The sequence below is a fragment of the Microcebus murinus genome, chromosome X (assembly GCF_040939455.1).
Source record: "Microcebus murinus isolate Inina chromosome X, M.murinus_Inina_mat1.0, whole genome shotgun sequence".
Classification (NCBI taxonomy): domain Eukaryota; kingdom Metazoa; phylum Chordata; class Mammalia; order Primates; family Cheirogaleidae; genus Microcebus; species Microcebus murinus.
Window position 1 is genome coordinate 82,950,001 of NC_134136.1, and position 20,092 is coordinate 82,970,092.

At 38.7% G+C, this 20,092-nt stretch overlaps 1 protein-coding gene across 2 annotated transcripts in view; it reads right to left on the reverse strand.

The window, feature by feature from the left end:
- NLGN4X (neuroligin 4 X-linked) overlaps positions 1 to 20,092 on the reverse strand; it is a 321,699-nt gene that overhangs the window by 118,208 nt on the left and 183,399 nt on the right. For both annotated transcript variants that reach the window (XM_020285070.2, XM_020285072.2), the window contains exon 5: positions 15,504 to 15,656. In XM_020285070.2, coding sequence (XP_020140659.1) covers positions 15,504 to 15,656 — 153 coding nt within the window. The remainder of the gene's footprint in view (positions 1 to 15,503; positions 15,657 to 20,092) is intronic.

Below are 20,092 nucleotides of genomic sequence, written 5' to 3' on the forward strand. Positions count from 1 at the left end.
GGATACTGTGAATATCCCAGATTTCTTGTTCTACATTAATCTAGCAATGACTCATTTTGACGTGCTGTAATCTGTATTTGCCAAAGAAGAACAGGAAGGTCCCCACGTCTGAACTTGGAATAAATGCCCTCAGGATAAATTATAAAAAGAAGGCACTGCTAACTTCATACCACTGGTATCTTCAAAAGTTAACAGAAACAGAAATACCAGTGCAAATGAAAGAAAGAGTAAATGCGAATCATTAATAATACCTCTTATTTGTACTGCTCCATCCATCTCTTAAAGTGTTTGATAATCTATGAATCCATACTTGTGCTGGGACTATTATTCCCCAATATAAAATCTTGCAGAGTAAAGAGGTTCTCCCACATACAATAGTAAAAGAAAGAAGATTAATGATGGTATTATCAAAAACTACTGGTAATCTTACTCACAAGATCCTTTATATTTAAACCAATAATTTTGCCAACCTGTGGCACACAAGGAAGTTGATTGTTGGCCAAAAGCAAGGCAAATTTATTTACATTCAAATGAATCTCTACCAATAACCACCGTGCCAAATTGAGAACTAAGTATCTTTGCTTCTAAAGTAGGACTGTCTGGCATCATCCCAGAAAATTTTTTAAAAGTCTGAAGAATTTCCCATTAATAGACTCTTTTATTTCCAATAGCCAAATACTCTGTTGGGAATATTACAAGATGAAATCATCCGAAAGAAGAAGATAAATCACCCTGTTAATCTGTAGACTAAGATCTCCTGGGGTTTAGGTGTGGTTGTCTCCACCTTGGTTCTGTAACCCATGGTCTAAAGTCAGATCTCAACCAACTTTTCCACTGGTGGAGGCCAACGTAGCATTTGTGAGTCAAACAGCGTAAACACCATTACGTTCGACAACACCTGCCTGAGGTGTGCACACCTTACATCATCATCATTAATTCGTTTTTAAAACCAGAAAAGGGAGCTAAATGATCTCTTCATAATAATGTTGGGCAAGAGGAAGAATCTTCAATAACAGCATCTCAGAAACCTTGGATTCCGGGAAATCAAAGCTGTGCTAAAAGGCAGGTAGAAAGCAAATGAGTTTGAAAAGATACAACGAGGCATGGCAAGGCCGTTCATTTCATTAAACGTCCGTGAGTCACGCCAAAACTCGAGATGTATTTGAATAAGCCCCTTTTCTGAAAACCTGCATTCGTCTTTGGTAGGAATTGTTTAGTAAGCTCCATTTTGCAATGGCACGTCTCCAAATGGCAATTCCAAGTCAGAACACTAATGAGCATTTGCAATCAGGTTTAATAATAGAGGGAAAGAGTCGAAAGAATAAAGCAAGGTAAAAAAGGCTTTGCTTTATATTTATAGCCTCGTAATTTAAGAAGGCAGTGTGAAGTATAGCTCTACACACTGTTGGAGCAAAGGCACACGTTGTGTAGCCAACAGGGGAAAATGCTTTTACCACTTGTCAAACTGATGGGGAAGTTTTAGGGGTCCAGGGAATAGACTTCTTGGTTAACCTCATGACGACATCATTGGAGAGCAGAGAGGGTTTGAGCAGGTGGCGAGTTCCAGAATGTCCCCAGATCTTCTTGCTAGAGTGTGGGCTGCCCACACATGCGGAATGAAAACAGTAGATGTACCTGTATCCACACACATACACATACCGAAACCGCCATTTGCACACATCCATAACAGGGCGCAGGGTGAGAACTGTGGTAAGAGCCCTCGCTAAAAATAAGGACAATAATTAGTCACGGTCCCCCTGCTTGCTTCTATCATTGCCACTCCGGAGGCACGTGCCTGGTGGTCCTGAAGATTCTTAACTTCTCCCCAAAACTGGTGTCCAAAAAGATTCTTAACTTTCTTCATAGATAACATCACCTTTTGGAAACCTAAAGTTGGTTTCAAGATATCTTCCAGCCCCCCCATTCCAGTGGACTGACTGACCCACCCAGACCAGCGGCCCAGACCAAGAAACTGACTCAACTGGAATTGGGACTCCAGGGACTGGAGCAACACAAGAAGATGATTCCTGCACCTCTTTCATTTTGCCCCAATTAACAAGCCTAATTGCCTAATCCCTTGCCTGCCAAACTACCCTTAAAAACCCTGTCTTCCGGCCGGGTGTGGTGGCTCACACCTGTAACCCTAGCACTCTGGGAGGCCGAGGCGAGCGGATGGCTCAAGGTCAGGAGTTCGAAACCAGCCTGAGCAAGAGCGAAACCCCCCTCTACCAAAAAATAGAAATAAATGAATTGGCCAACTAAAAATATATAGAAAAAATTACCCAGGCATGGTGCCGCATGCCTGTAGTCCCAGCTACTCGGGAGGCTGAGGCACAAGGATTGCCCGAGCCCAGGTAGTTTGAGGTTGACGTGAGCTAGGCTGACGCCACGGCACTCTAGCCCGGGCAACTGAGTGAGACTCTGTCTCAAAAAAAAAAAAAAGAAAGAAAAAGAAAAGCCTTGTCTCCCAAATTGTTGGGGAGGTGGATTTGAGAATTTCTCCCATCTCCCCCCTTAGTGCTATTCAAAATAAACTCTCTCTAACTTGTCAACCCTGCTGACTCAGCGTACTGGCTTCCTCCTGGGCAGCAGGCAAATGAACCTGGTTGGGTGGCAACAGTATTGCAATAAAGACATACTTTAGAAGGTTGGATATAGAAAGCAGGTTGAATAATACCCTCCAAAAATTTAGGTCCACCCTGAAAAACTTGTAATGTAGCCCTATTTGGCAATGGGATCTTTGCAGATCTAATTAGTTTAGGATCATGAGATTAAAATCATCCTAGATTTAGGGTGGCCCTAAATCCAGTGACTGGTGTCCTTATAAGAGAAGGAAGGCTCGTAAATAGAGGGAAGATGGCCCTATGAACACGGAAGCAAATACTGGAGCCACCAGAAGTGGGGAAGACAAGGAAGGACCTTTTCCTGGAGCCCCCCAAGGGAGAGTAGCCCAGTCAACCCCTTGACTTTGGATGTCTGGTTTCCCAAACACTGACAAAATAAAATTTTGTTGTTTAAAGCCACTCCATTTATTAGGGCAGCCCTGGGAAAATAATGCTTTGAGATTATAGGATCAATTAAGGAATCTGCCAGCCATTTGCAAAAATTTAACAGAGCTCTTGGAAAATCATGATGTATGGCATTTTCATCATAAATCATTTAAAATACCCATGAATAGTCCTAAAGTAAAAAAAAAAACATGCTGGGGAGCTCTCCGCTTTTTGTTTTTCTAACCCTCACAATCTGATAAAAATATGAAGATACACAAATTTTTTTTTAACTGTACCGCTTCAATTCAAGGTCAAGTGTATGTCATGAATATAAAATGTCTCCATTCGAGCTAACCCATGTGTATAGAATGATAGTACAGGTATAAATGGATGTTTCAGAGAACCTTCAGTGTTTGTGAAAAAGGAACAAGTTGCCAAATGCAAGAAGTGAAAATAAACAAGGTTTACCTAAAATTAGTCATTCATTGATTTTAAGAATCAGGGGTTCACTCAAACTGAAATTTAAAAATATATATATTTAAGCTTGTATTTTGCAACTTGGAGTCAAAAACACTGCAACAGCTAATCGTCTGGAAAATGCTTATTATCTGGTAGACACTTGGAAGACAAAGGCAATATGAGCTATGACCCCTGCCCTCAAGCAGTGCAGAAATCAGGGACAGGAAGCACAGAGTATCCACATGAGAAAAGCAAAGCCATATCTACCAGTGTGGATTCTGAGGTACACAATGAGTTCAAGGACAAGGAATGCCAGTCCAGGGTGACCTGCCATTCTCAGAGAAGAGAAGCACACAAAAGACAGGTGGTCCTTGACCAGGGTTGATTCCTCAAACCCATCAGAGGACAGTCGGCAATGTGGTCTGGAGGTCAAGGGTGTTTCCTGCATCTAGTGCATAAAGGTCAGGAATGTTGCACAACATCCTACAAGGTGCAGCACAGACCCCCAGAAAAAAAGAAAGATCCAAGTCCCAAATGTCAAGAATGCTGAAGTTTAGAAAATGTGAAATAGATCACACACCTAAGACCTTAGAGAGTAATTACTTCCCCAGAACCTGAAATGAAGGATAATAAGGCCGCTCTTTGACATAAATTTAAACTAAACAAAAAAGCAGACAAAAGCAGAGGTAAGAAAGGTACTACAGGGCTCTCATACCTGCATCAGCTCGTCTAAAAGGACAGAAATAAATAGAAATAGTATACCCAAAACAAAGGGAGATGCATACTAATGTATTGAGATCCACCTGAAATACAGGGTACCCAATTTAAGGTGGATTCAGAGGGTTGTCCACCAAGCAGAAAGCATTCTCCTGTCCTGTCATCTCTCTAAGCATCATTTCCTATCTTCTCTTTCCTCTTAAACCTTCATCTCCTTCTCCCCTCATCATGCCTCTCAGCTAAAGGTCTTGCTTCCTCCTTCATGGAGACAGCCATGGTCATTGTAACAGAATTTCCACGGCTTCTGATGAGCTCCCACCACCCCATCTATGCATTTGCCTTTCCATTACTTGGGGAGTGCATCCAATGTTCATGGACAGGGCCAATCCTATCTATTTGCAACCTCAGACCACCCCACCCCTTCAAGATTACTTGGGCTGCTGGGTCATATCCAGTAACACACACATTTTGTGGGCATTTCTACCGTAGTAAAAAAAAAAGAAAGAGAAGTCTCCTTCTCACTTCATCTGTCCAGCTCCTGGTCTGTTTCATTGCTCTCTTTACCAAAAAACACCTTGAAAGAATTTTCTACTCTGTCTCCTAAACCCATTGGCATCAGAAGTTAGCCTCTTCCATGCCGTGAAACTACTTATAAGTTCCATTAACATCTTCCACTCTAAAACTCCAGGGTTCAATTTTCTAATTTTTCATGTTGATATTCCAGCAGTGCTTAAAGACCTTGATGATGGCTTTCTTTGTGAAACATGTTCTTCCCTTGGAGTCCACATTTGATTCTTTCCAACTGCTGCTATAACAAGTTACCACAACTCTAGGGACTTAAACACAGTGCTCATTTATTATCTCATAATTTTGCCAAAAGTCCCAAATTGGTTGGTGTTCATTCCAGAAGCTCTAGTAGAGAATTCATTTAGTTGCTTTATTTCATTCGAAGGCTAATTGCATGTATTAGATGGAGGCCCTCATGACTCAGAAATCTGCTTCTACCACCTCATCTCATTCTGTGATTCACACCCTCCTGCCTTCCTCTTAAAATAACATTTGTGGTTACTTGAGTCTACCTGAATGAGCCAAGATAAGTTCCCATCTCAAGATCCTCAAATTAATCATACCTTCAAAGACCATTTTACCATGTAAGGACCATATTCATAAATTCCAGGGATTAGGATGTTAATTTTCGTCTTTTTGGGGTTTTTTGGAGGGCATAGGGGACATTTTCTGCCTACTGTGATGTCTAGAACACAGAATCCTCTGAGTTTTCCTTCTACCACAGTAGCTGCACTTTGCTTATCATTTCTTATCTCTCCAGTCTCTAAATATTGAAGAGTTGAACATTTCGTAGAAACCCTCATGTCTTCTCACTGCCACGGAAATTTCATTTGTTTTCTTGGATTGTGTGTATATACAAAATGTATATGCAGGCAACATACAGCTTGGGCCTCTAATGTGAACCTCTATGAACCTGGGAGCCACGGAGTCCGAGGTTGCAGTGAGCCAGGATGATGCCACTGCACTCAATAAGAACTCCATGGTGAAAGACACAGTGATGTCGGGCCATTTACTCAAGATTCATTTTCTGTAAAGATGGCAAACCCCACACATGGTTTAAGCCAAGAAGTACGGGGAAGGATGAATGCCACTTCTACGTGATATTATAAGTTCAAGCTTAGAGGTTAAAGTGAGATAGCAAGGAGGGGAAAAGATGCCTAGATGTTCAGAAATATATTGAATGGAGTCCTTCTGGTGGGGTAGCCTCTTCCATGTGTTCAAAACACCCAGGATAGATTTATAAAGATGCATTTATACTACCTAGCTGTTTAGGCAAGAGTGAAATGTGTATGCAGATGGTCCCTGATTTATGATGGTTTGACTTTATGATGGTGCACCAGTGACACAGAGTCAGTAGAAACCGCACCTGGAATTCTGAATTTTGATCTTTTCTCAGTATAGAGTGGGATGCTCTCTCGAGATGCTGGTCAGTGGCAGAGTCCCCCAGGTCTCAGGCAGTCATAGCACCACCAGGGTCGACAACCCATATTCCACAGTGTACTGTGCTCAACAAATTACGTGAGATCTTCAACACTTTATTATAAACCGGGCTTTGTGATGGATGACTGTGCCTAACTGCAGGCTACTGTAAGTGTTCTGATCACGTTTAAGGTCAGCTAGGCTAAGCTAGAATGTTTGGTAGGTCAGGTGCATTGATGCATTTTCGACTGATGCTATCTTCAATGGACAATGGGTTTATCAGGGCATAGTTCTATCGTAAGTCCGGGAGCATATCTGGGCATCTAAACAGATACTGGAATATTTTAATGAAGAGACCAATGATACTTTGAGTGTTAGAAAACATTTCTTAAAACTAAGGGGACACATTTTGCCATTCCAAAATGTTCTCCCCACCCTAATACAAAGCTTAGTTTTCTTGTGCACCATTCCTAACATTTCTGTGTGAGATCATATCATGCCTGTCTATACAGAAATAATTATTTTAGGGGTGGGATCTCCCTATGTTGTCCAGGCTGGCCTTGAATTCCTGGGCTCAAGGGATCCTTCCTTATAGCTGGGACTATAGTCAGGCTCATACCCGTAATGGCCAGCACTGAAATGTTTATCTTTATAATGTGCTTATCCTACTCACCTGTTTATGACTATAATCCTATAATAGGACACAGCCCTCTCTTTGTGATATCTGAGCCTATAATAAATGCCATTATACTTAGAGTGAAATCAATGAACGCATCTCAAATAATTAACCAAATCAATAGAGGCTTTCTAGCGATTTATCTTTGTAAGGGCCCTAGCTTATCTGTATCAAATGGCAGTAACATCAAAGTAATGTTGATTTTTTTATACTGAGAATTACACACTTCATTCAAAAATGGTATTATTATTATTATTCCTATATCAAAGGAGAAAGTACCCCAACCATACAGCCGGACTTGTCAATCAATATGTTACAATGTAGTTTCGTGCTCTAAATGCAGGGCGGAGCTGCCATAACTGGGTTACTATTTAATCCCTAGGAAATTTATTTTGCACCTGTATTTTGCATTCCGTAAGGTTCATTTTCATAAAGCTAATGACTTATTGGTGTGGAAGTGGGCAAAAATAGGACAGTAATACACAACATAACCTCTCATGGTATCCCCTTTATGACGCATGTGCACATGCGCATATTCACGCTTCTTGTAGAACTGCCCCTGCTAGTACAGGTTTGCTGGCAAATGTTAGAAAAAGAAATATCATCCTCAGGCCAGAATTCCTATAGTCGTGAGTTCTCTCATCCTCAGTAGTATTCAAACTTCCCACTGTGATTGCCACTAGACATTTTCTATTAATGGACTTAAAAGGACTGATTTCTTGGATATATGTAGGAAGGTAGAAGCTTCAGGTTTTTGTCTTTCAGGGATTGTTTAAAAACCATTTTGAAGATAAGTAGAATTCTCACCGGAATCTTAATTCCCAGCTCACTCCAATCAAGCTAATGTATTTTAGTTCTCAGTTTCAATGCCTGTCCTCACAACATTCCAACATCCCTTGGGATACCCATTGCACTCTTATTTTATTTAGAGTAACGCTTACACCTTTTTGTCCCCAGGGAGACAGAGCATTTCACCGTCATCAACTAAAAAAAAAAAAACAATCAACCCTTCAAACTCCAGATGAGAAGCAAAACAAAGAAGGCACGGCACAGAGAGAAAGTGATGTTGATGTTGCATTTTAGAATGAATAATCTTCAGCAACTCAGTTTTGAAGGCGAAATTTTCCAGGAAAGAACATGTATATTCTCTGCGATTATTAACTCATGCTTAAATGACACTCTGGTGTCAATTAACTGGAAATTATATATGGATGGAATAGACTGTTGTAGGAGATGTGTCTGAACATTTTGATTTCCAAGTATGGTTGTGCATATAAAAATGAAATTCGAGCTTCCTTTAAGAAACTCTGAATCATTTATAAATAGATCAAGGAGATCCTCTATTGCATCAAACATGCCTGTTGACAGTTTTGTGCATTTGGGATTTAAAAAAAAAGTCTTTGAAGGGATATCTGCACTCCCATGTTTATTGCAGCGCTATTTGCGACAGCCAAGACATGGACTCAGAGTAAGTGCCCATTACTAGATCAACAGGAAAAGAAAACGTGGAATCTGCACACAACGGAATACTATTTGACCTTAAAACAGAAGGAAATCCTGTCATTTGGGACAACATAGATGAGCCTGGAGGACCTCATGTTAAGAGAAATGAGCCAGGCGCGGAAAGTCAAATACCGCATTATTTCATTTATATGTGAGTGCAAAACTAGTGAAACTCAAAGAAGCAGACAGCAGAACTGTGGTTACTACAAGCCAAGGGTGCGAGGGCAGATGGGGGAAGATGTTCTCAAATGTTACAAAGTATCAGACAGAAGGAGTAAGTTCCAACGACCTACGTTGAAATGTGGTGACTATAGTTAATAGCGTATTTATACATGGTGTCCCAAAACTCTCCATAGGAAGGAAAATTTTGTAATGACTATTCTGTAAACAAAGGTACATTTAGCTACAATTTCCTGTTTTATCTATGGTTAGTGACTTTGGGGACACCCTGTATACCGAAAAATTGCTAAGGGAGTAGATTTTAAGTGTTCTCACCACAAAATATGATAAGCATTTGAGGCTGTGTGCATGTTCACTAGCTCAACTAGGCTATCCCATAATGTGTATGTGTTTCAAGACATCACTGCATACATGATAAACATGCTTCATTTTTATTTACCAATTAAGTAAATAAAAATTGGGGGAAAAGGCACACAACAACAACAAGAAAAACTTCTCTGCTAGGTTCTCTCCAGTGCTTTCTCTGATTTTCTTCACCCAGAAATACCTTCACATCATTTGTCTCCGTTTGCAGCGGAGAGACCTCAGGACCAGATGGGCCACTCTGCTCTGTTGTTCAGCCAACCATCGCGTAATGACAACGCCTACTCAGGACAGAGTCCTTGTTCGGAAGCAAGAGTTTCCGTCTCTGGTGGCAACTGCCTCTAAGGTAATCATCCTTGATTTTCCTGGTCCTCTGCCTCGGCTGAACAAATGCAGTGACTGCAGTGGGCGCCGTTAGCCACCAGGAGGCAGAAGAAGAAAGTCCAAAGCAGAGGATCATTCTCAGAGCAAAACATGATCTCGATTTTATCCACCCCCAGCAATGTGTCCATTCCTATCAACTACAGCAAAAACCATAATGGGATTACACTGTTTCCAAATGAGCATGCAATGCATAGAAACCTATTGATGAAGATGAGGAAAGACAACACATTGCTTTCTTTCCTTTTGGAAAAATGCCTTACCTTTCTTTATCTCCTAACTTTTGGATTGTAGCAGCTGTAACCAGCCTGCCTTCTCAAATGCATACATACTATCCTTATGTTATCCATAGCAGGGAATCCCTGCAACCCCCTTCCAAGCTGGCCAGATAACCTCAGCCATTAACATCACAAAGGCTCTTATTCCAAGGGCTTCCTTCATTTTCTGTCTTTTGTTTCTATTTCCTGGTTTTGAGTGGTCACATTCCATTCATCTAGTCTCAGGGTCACCTCCTCCCATACTTCTTTTATCCCTTAGCTTGTGTTAATTTCTCCCTAGGTGCAATGCTTAACTTTCCTTTCTCCCATTCCAGGTTTCACTTTTTGCAGAGTTTCCTTTTAAGAACACCTAGGTCCTCTTTTCAGAGAAAGGGAATTTTGCCAGTCAACCTGGGCCATTTACAGCAATCAAATCAGGGGAAATCTGACACGTTTTCATCAAAGCAAGAGAGGAGGGGGATTCTAATGAAGCCGGGAGAGTAGCATCAAGACATGTGGACCGCCCCAGGGGGAAATTGTATCTTTTATTTACATATATGCTTAGAAACTTTTGACTTGAGGCATAACATGTATTCCATTTATAAGTGAAGAAAGCCTTCATAACGCATTAGAAAAATAAAAGGACAAAAAATGTTAGAAAAAGAAATAAAATAATGAATGTATCAAGTAAAGAGCAACACCTTCAACTCCCAAATGAGGGAAGGAATGTATAGACCATGTGCAGGATAACTTGACATTTGTCAGCAGATGCACGTCAGGTATATTATACTCAATAAATCTTCACTAAATAAAACCCACACAAATACACACAGTTGTTCAGATAAACATCCCAAAATGGAGGCATCAGAAGCAAAAGTTTCTCTCTGACCTTCTGTCTTCCTGCCTCTCAGTAGCTGCATAAACCTTTCTTTTGCAGGATGATTTTTCAGAGAACATTCAGAGCACTAAAGGGATCTTTCCTCCTAGGCCCCTACAGCACCCATGGAATTCAGAACAGAAATCTTAAGAGGAACTTATTTGTCCTCTCTTCCCACAATGTCCAGTCTCCTTTTATTGAATCTGAGGCGGATGACCAATATATCAAACGTGCAAAGGTTGAGATTGCTCTGGCTGATGGCGTAGGGCTCCCTCAAAGCCCAGCCCACCCACCCTCAATTTCGGAGGAAATCCAAGACCCAGCAAAGGCAATCAGAACAGGGAAGATGACCACACCCTCAGGTAGGGCGCCGAGAATGCATATAGCTTAAGCCATCTGAATTGATCTTTCAAATGCTGTTTCTGCTATGCATGCTGACTGCCTGTATCTCAAACCATTTCTGTCTTGTATTCAAAGTTATGATTCCAAAGCACCTAATGGGTTCATGCAATTTATGACCTTATACAGAAAGACAACCTCAGAAGACCACGGCATAACCTTCCCCGAGACAAAAACTTTCAAGATAGCTACGGTATCTGAAACATTAGCAGGTGTTCCAGATGTATCTTCGGTAATCCTTTAAAAAAGTCAAACTGAATCTGAAGCTAAAGTGATAACCAGTCTCCTAACGCACTCCGCAGTTTATGAATTCAAACTTGACACTGACTGGCAAGGCTGAATGAAGGCGAGATGCTTGTGATAAGAACCACAGCTCTGGCCTCACTTAGCTCTGGGCTCCTATCCCAGCTCTGATCACTCTCAGCTGCAATACCGTGAGTCACCTCCAAACCTTCATTTCCTCCTAGGCAAGATCAGATTCACATCTGCAAGGGAGTTTATAGGGATTAAGTGTACAGCAACCCACTGCTTGCCATGTAGCAGGTGTTCAATGAATTGATGCCAAAGGGTAGAGTAAGGGGCTATTGTGAAGGAACCATACATCTCAGCATACCTGAGACATCAAATGGTAGAATGACCAAAAAGGTAATAATCTCAGGTGAGCTAAACTGAAATGAATATTTGAATGGAGGTAGACTAAACCGACTGAAGATAGGAAGGCATGCCAATTTGGGCATGGGATGGAGGAAGAAAAAGCCGTCAATAAATAAATTCCAGGTGTTTCCAGTAGGAAGCATCAGTAAAGTGCATTCTCCTTTATATGAAAGGTCTCTGGGCTATCATGAACTAAGAAGAACAAAAGAAAACAGCAGATTTAATAGCTAGCACTCAAGTTATCCTAAAGGAAGGGGCTAAGACAGAGAGGAGAGGATTCACCCTGTAACGACCTTGTGGGGAAATTCGCAGATTTAACCTCTGTGCTTCCCCCTTGATGGGATTGTTTTGAAAGTGTATTGCCTAGATGACTGTCTGATTTTCTTAGGAGTAAAGGATGCTTATCGATGTTTTGAGGTGAATGGATGAGAGGGAGCAGGTGTTTAGAGTGGCTGGGGTTTGGCTGGTTTCTCTTTAGTAGGTAGGAACACCATGCACCCCAACAATGGCTAACTTGGGGGGCCCTGGTGAACTTCAGGTTTCCTAAAGTCACAGATATGTGCGCCTTCCTAATGACAAAAGTGTACACTAGAATAAATAATATGTTTATAGAAGTTTATAGAAGAGTAGCTTCTTTAAAAATAAACACCCATTCAATCATATTCAGTGATAGAATGCCTCAAGTAGGTATAAATAATTACTTTAGAGCTATGATGATACAACCCAATTTGCCTGGGACAATCTCAGTTTATTCATCACATATTAACGACTGTCAAACATGCCCTGGATTGGATCATAAATTATATTGTCAATGGCTGGCAAGATTAGTCTGCACAGTTCTAATTTAAACCAACCAACAAAAAAAAAACCACTTCATACTTCAAAAAGCAAGGATGATGACGCTCTGTTTAATGTGTAGGAGTGTCTTATAATGATTTATTTTAATTAAGGTGACTCAGTTTGGATGCCAAGATTTGATAGATATTAGCCATTACAAATTGGGCCAGTTGCAATTCTTACTGTGGAACAACAGAGGTATTCATATGATGTCCAGTGATTATTAATAAAGATAGAAATCATAGTGTTTGAGTGGGTATACTGGTGGGCACTCACAGGCTATGAAACTTCACCTACATGAATGCATTGATACTTTACAATTTCTAAAAATTTTATGTTTAATTGACAAAGAACTGTGTATGTTATATAGTTATGGGGTACATACAGTGTCATGGTTTGAACCCTTGAAGCAATGTACAAACACCTTGTACGAGAGAAAATGTACACCTATACTGTACAAACACCTTGCAAGAGAGAAACTGTCACAACCTTCTACAGCTAAAGAAACAGACTCAAGAAAAGTCAGGTGACTGTTTCAATGCCAGAACACATCACAAATGGAGGTAGAAGGAAGATCCCAGCTAATGTCTGTTTCACTCTACAATCTATGTTCTTCACAACGCCAGCATCGCTGTTCCGTTTTTAGCATATTTCATCTTTTTTAACCGTCTTTTTGCGTAAGAAAACAGCATTTGTTACGCCACTAAAAAAAAAATCTGAAACAATATTTTTTCTATTCCTTAGGTAGGAGAATAGCATTCATGTATTTACTATTTTTATTGGAAGGAAAAAAAAAAAAACCCTCAAGGATTATTTCAAATCTTCCCTGAGAAAAACCTATCTATTCATATAAAAAGCACTCACCGAAATCCTCACTTCAGTGCATGCAGCACGATTTTTTTAATTGCTTCTAGTTGATTTCTTTTAATCAACTTTTTAAATATCTGGCTGTCGAGGGTTTAAAAATATTTTTTCAAGACCAATAATAGCAGTTTCCCCGCAAGTAAAAAGTAAATGCTGCGTGACCTTTCTCAAGAGGACGACGATAAATGCAAGATCTACCATTGAAGATGAAGGACGTCACGTTTTAAAGTCTCAGTGGCCTCCATGTATACTCCGCAATGCTGGCCCCTTTCACGCCATCACATAAAGAGGGGCTGTGATGCTTTGCTGGTCCACAGTGGCTCCTTAGTGGAATGTAAATAGGCCGGCACAGAGATGCTAAATAGCTGCTTGTATTTCCTCTCCAGCCCTTTTACAGTTCTCTGTTATCTTATCATGATTTTTTTTTTAACTCTTGGAAGCAAAAGGTAGACTTAGCATTTTAAGTTTTGTTTTTTCCTCTTTTCTTAAAATATATATGCATATGAATTCCCCCACTACTTTTGAGAGATCTGCACTTGCTTCAGGAAGGGGCAAACCCTATAAGATAACACAGTGTAGAGTTGCTTGATGCAATTTGGCTGCTTTAGAGGGAAAGGGAAATCAATTTCTTTTGGAACCCAATCTTATCAGTAATATGAACCCATCCTGCTTGCAACAGAACGTTTTGTGATTCCACCACAGCCAGAACGTGCTCAGTGCTCACTAATGCCTTCAGAAGAGAGTGCCCAAACCTTTGCCCCACGTAGCCACACTGTGTGCGGCCCACACAGTGCTCCCTTGGAAGAGGCACCATGCAGGGCCCTCTTGGGGAGATTCCTCCTTCCACCTCTTTGGTAGAATGGACCTTTTGTAAAACATCAAGAAGTAAAATTTCCTGTTTCCAAGAGGAGTAGCCAAAGCCACTAGCCACAAAAACATTCAGAGAAACATGCAATCAACTTTCTGCAAAAGTGCATGAAAATTATTCCACGAAATCTGGCACATAGAAAACTACAAAAAAACAAAATGACATGAAGCCATGAAATAATAAGATCCATGACACTAAGGGGTTTTTTTGTTGTTGTTCTTGTTGTCGTTTTTTTTGTTTGTTTGTTTGTTTGTTTCTGTAGTGCAAAAACCAACCTGGAATGTTGAGTTCTTTATCAAGGCTCACAAAAGCATAACTTTAGGGACACCTGTAGGTGATTTTCATGTCTAAGCTAGGAATGCATGTCTCAACTCCACCACTTCCTGGGGTCTCTTATAGGTTAAAGTTTTCACTTAGGAATGAGAAAGAAACACTCAGAATGAAATTAAAACATCTCATTGAAACATAAAATAGTCTTGGTAATATTTACCTATTTGAAGAAAGCATCTTCAGTTTTATTTCTTGTTTGACAAAACTCCATGAGTCCATTTCAGCTTATATTTTGCGTTGTACCATAACCACACTGCAACCAACACATGCATCTCTCGTGGCTACCTTGTTAAAAACTTCATTTTCTGCACCCTTTTTAATGCATTTTTGCCTTGAAAACAAATGTGTTCACATAGGTCTAGGAGCATTACGAACTGGGCAACAGCAGGCAAAACTACCTAGGAAGGAAAATCTTGAAATCTTACCCCCAAAATGTCTAATTTTCCAGCCCACACTCAGAGGAAAAGGAATGACACACCTAAACAAAGTAGAGCTAAGCTTGAATTGCCCCATTGCCCCATCCTCAACCCATGCCTTTTAATCATAAATAATAAAATGGAACAAAAATCCAACAAGTGTTGTCTCCTTGCATGCATATTCAACGGAACCAACAACACAGAAGATCTCCAAGGCCCCACGTGGGCACATAATCAGGAAGTCGGATAAAATATTGTCCCCCACACAAAACACTGATTCATACAACTGTACAACCAGAAATTGAAGCTAATATCCATGGCTGTTATCAACTATACTGCCACCAAATCATGTGTTCATCATACAGGTCTACGTGGATGAACATGCATTCATTGAGCTCCAAGGAAGAATCATGCTTTAAATAAAATTTCATCTTATCCTGATGATCTTGACAACTGTGTTGGTTTGAGGAGGAATTCAGGTCCCTCCCAACAAAATGAAATTGTTGGATTAACAACTGCAAGCTAAAAAGTAAATAAACCAAACCACAAAATAAGAATGCTGCATGGACACAGTAAAAGGAAGGAAGGCATCCATCTGATCACACAAAGTCTGAGCAGTGCAAACCACAATTATGCAGGAATTGGAGCAACGTGCCTAAAATCCATGAGCCCTGTGAAAATAAAAAAGCAGACCTTCCTCATGGGCTCCTGCTCCGGCATTTCTCTCTTGTGAGGAAATCACTTACCTAAGATGCCCAGACGATAGTTAATGGTGATCACAATGACGTTCCCGTAGCTCGCCAAAATGCTCCCATCGATCATGTTTCCGGTGCCTTCCATGTAAGATCCACCATGAATATAGACCATCACCGGCTTCTTGCTGTTCTGATCATGGATATCTGGAAAAAAAGCCAAGTAAGGAAATACAATAAAAAAAAAAAAATCACACTGACTCACGGATGCTAAAGAAAGACCAAGGGAGATTCATTAATTTTCCTACTTTTGACTTGAATTAATCACCTTGATTTTTGTGACTGGTGTAGCCTTTATAAGGGTGCCTAAGGAAAACTGCCAATGCTATTTTATTTTCTATTCCTAGAAATGACATTTTGAGAAGCATAGGGACATTTGGAGTCATATGCTAGTGTAAGCGTCTGTGTATAACTAAAGCACTAATAAAAAAAGTTTTAAAATAAAGTGTATATTCCCTGAATTTCCCTCAAGCCCTAAAATGTGATTTAAATGGAAGAAGCACATGGCATCCTTGATAAAATGTAGTTTATCATCTAATTAAATGTAAGGTCAACTTCAAAATTATAATTAGTTTTAATATCACTGCCATCTTTTTTTTGTTTGTTTTTTGTTTTATTTTGTTTTATTGTTTTATTTTTTATTTATATATATATATATTTTTATTTCAGCATATTATGGGGATACAGATTTTAAGGTTTCAATAAATGCCCATTTCCCCCCTATCACTGCCATCTTAATTCACTGTACAACGAATGTATAGAGTTATCTTTAATTTGACAATAAAAACATCAAAGAAGTAGTGAAATTATAGACAGGACAGACAACAACAAAAAAATAAATAAATGGTTAAAAATTATTAATGGAACAGAAATGGGGAAACAAAGATGCCCAAGCAAGGCATCTTAGCTCTGCTGAGTGCAGTAATAAACCCACATATTAAAGTGATGAAAATGAAAGAGTGTAATAAAAAATGGTAAAACAATCCAAACTCAAGATGGAATTATTTAAATACTTTATATTTTCACAGGGACATAAACTGCCATTGTGATTTGCCACCAATGAGTACTCCGAGTAATTACTTTATTATTTTAATTAGCAATGATGTTAAAACAATGATCTATGATGAGAGAAATTTGGAGAGTGTCTGTACAGCCTGCTTCCTGAAAAAAATTATGATTAAATAACCTGTTTAATATTAATAAGCCAGTGGGCCTACATTTAATTCTGGGGAAGACTGACCTTACCTATAAATATTTCTGTGTGTGTTGCATGTGTGTATAAATCTTTGAAATATCTGTATATTACTTTAAAAACATGCACCTATGCACATTTATTTTTATTTTTTTCTTCAATAAAGTTTTATTCTTTCCTCATTGATGGGGACACTTTTGAGACATCAGAAAGGAATGTTGAGGAAATGAACTACCATTCACATGGACGATGGCTCCAACTAGGATGAATTATGATCACAATTTTACTGGGTGTGTACATAAGACATGAGAAAATCTCTGGTCACAGTGAAGTACAGAAAGAAAGTGTCCTGTTTCTCAAGTACTTGCAGAAATTTAATCCAGGGCAGAAGAATGTCTTTTATTTTCTCATATGAAATTTAAATATAAAGTAAAAATCCTCTATTAATCATTTATTCATCATGGACTATGCACAATTTTCCCATGATGAACTCTTTCTTTTCCTGAGATGCTATTTTTGCTGTCATTTATTTTGCCATTACTGACTGCTGGCTACTAAAATGTGGATTAAGGGAATCAGTGGAGATTTTGAAGTCCTGCTCCATGATGTTCTCTCAGAATACGTTACGTTAACATCTCTTACCTTTCATGAAACACAGAAGTACTTAGTCTTGAATTTGTCCAAGTAATAACCAGATGCCGTATCGATTCGAAGTTTTAAAAAATCACAGTTTATTAGATTTAGTGAAAATTAGATGGCATCCTAAAGGTACTAAAGTTTCATGGTGAGGATCATGAAAACAGATCCCAGTGATGGAAAGGAAATGTCTGAGAAAGAGAGATCTGGGCATGATGCAGATTGTATCACCAGAACTGATGAGAGTACTAAGAGAAGAAACCTTTACTTTATTTTATTTTTGGACACTGAACAAAAAAATGCCAGATGTTCTGAAGCCCTCATCAAAGGAAAGGCTACCTGAGGCAGGTGTAGATTTTGATATTTAAATGCCATTGGGAGAGATCTCTTCTGGACAGCTCTTTGAGGCAATGACAGCCCTATGAACTTGGAGCTCCATAAAAAATAATAATCATAATAATAGTAATAATGTTAACAGAAGACCAAGGTTGGAAGCAATGTTGGCCAGACTTCTTTTCCTGGAGAGATGATTAATGAAAGAAAGCAAAAATGGGGCAAAAACAGCATGCAATTGGTAAAAAAACAACAAAAAAAGGCTCTTTAGAGGAAGTTGAGCTTGACCGGCTAAGATAACTCTCCACTCCCTTTGGGCCAGAGACTCTGAGCTTTGTCAGGGGCCTTATCCTTTAAGGAAAATAAATGGACTTCCATACATTTTGCTATACAGATGGGGAAAATGTGCTTTTACCCATGCTACAGACCCTTCTCAACAAGTGCACGTGTATTTTAGTACTATTTATTGGTTTGTTTCTCTCGATTTTTAAAGCATTTATTCTACTGAAGGGGCAGAATAGAGTGTGCTAGTCAGCTGTCTGCTTGGGTGCCTTCTCCCTTCCATCTTAAAAAAAAAAAAGAACACATTTCACTTCTGGTGGATAATGTATTGAGCAATTTGGGAGCCTTACAGAGAAAGTTTTCATAGCAACAAAACATTTTGGGGAGAAAAATGTGTTTTCAAAATAGCTCTGGTGTGAAAAGAAAGATGCACATAGCTAGCTTTCTGTCCTTTTTCAATTCTGAAATACCTCTCTTTTTTTCTCTACATGCTACTAAAAGGCTGTCCTGAAAGAAACATCTTGTCAAAATCTCCTTAAAACACCTTTTTATGTACTTCACTGTGAGCAGCTTCTTAGAAACCTATTTTGGAATCAATATAGTTTACAAAGAAAAAAACAAAACTGAAATTCCAGCACCTCCCCTCACCCCCAAAAGTTCTACTGAGGTAGGGCAGAGTTTTGCAGTTTATAAAAAGAATTAATAAGAGCAAAGCTCCAAAAATGTAATCTTAACTTACAAAATAACATCTGGAAAGAAGAAAAGAAACTATACATGCATGTTTTAAAATTCCATCTTCTCTTCTTGTGACCAAGCCAAAAAAATGAAAAGAAAAAAAAAAAAAGGTGGGCTTCCTTGTAAATAGTATTTTTGTTAGTCATTTTGGGTCTAGAAACAACGTTTATATTTCTTCTGACAGTGATTTGCAGTCCTTTACATGGAAACTGGGATAAAAATGACAGTGGTTTTCATACAAGAAGAAAATAAAGAAGCACACAGAAGTGCACTAGTTTTAAATAAGGGGAAGAAAAACAGATTGAAATAAAAAAAAAAATAGAGAGATAGATAGATATAAACTCATGCATCAGGGTTGAGCGTTGAAAAAACAAAAAATACCTTCATCTTCACCACGGTCATTACTGGTTATATCATCTGCGTTTTTCTTTGTGTTGCCTCCTGGGTCATATCGAGAGGGAAAATAAAGGGAAAAAAGAGAATTCAAAAACAACAGGTTTGCAAAAAATTCGGAAAAGAGAGAGATGCTATACCCAGTAAAAGAAAAAAAAAAGAAAAAAAGAATGTAACAAAAAAAGTTGAAACCTGTTACATTTGGATTTCAAAAAAATGAAATAGGGCGATACAAAATGCATATAAACATAAAGATGTCAAGAAGAACAAATTCAAAATGTTACTTGCAAAAAAGATTAGATATCTTGTGAAAATGCACTTTAGGGGTTAAAATGATACTACTGCAGAAAAAAAAGCTAAAGTGAGTTGTTTTAAAAAAAAAGGAAAAAATAAATTATTAGAAAAGAGATTTCCCACATTCTTAAAAGAAATGCATATGAAGTATTTGATGGTCCTCTGATTTTAACATGTTACAATCTAAATAAATTTTTGAAATGTCACTGACACACTGTGGTTAGGAAATTTAATAATGACAGCAGAAATACACTTAAACAACAAACATGGCAGGACTTTAATCAAAACATCATAAAACCGACATTAGTTTCATGTATTAAAAACTTAAGAACACACAATTCCAAAAATAATCAGAAATGTCACTAACTTAAATCACTAGGATTCACCTCTACTCAGTGGTTGGAAAACCACTACCATTATTCCTTCATATTCTCTACTATATAAAAAATAAAAGAAACTTTTTATATTACTTCATATTCTCTACTATATAAGAAATAAAAGAAACTTTTTATATTCCTTCATATTCTCTACTATATAAAAAATAAAAGAAACTTTTTATAATAAGTATTTCTTAAGACCAAACATTCTAATTGTGTTCCGTGTGCTTGAAATACTCAATATCATTTGAAAGTTATCATTGCTTGAATTTGCAGAAATATAAAATAGAGATTTGAAGTCACCTACCTTGATCACCTCAAGTAAGATCTGCATGGGAATT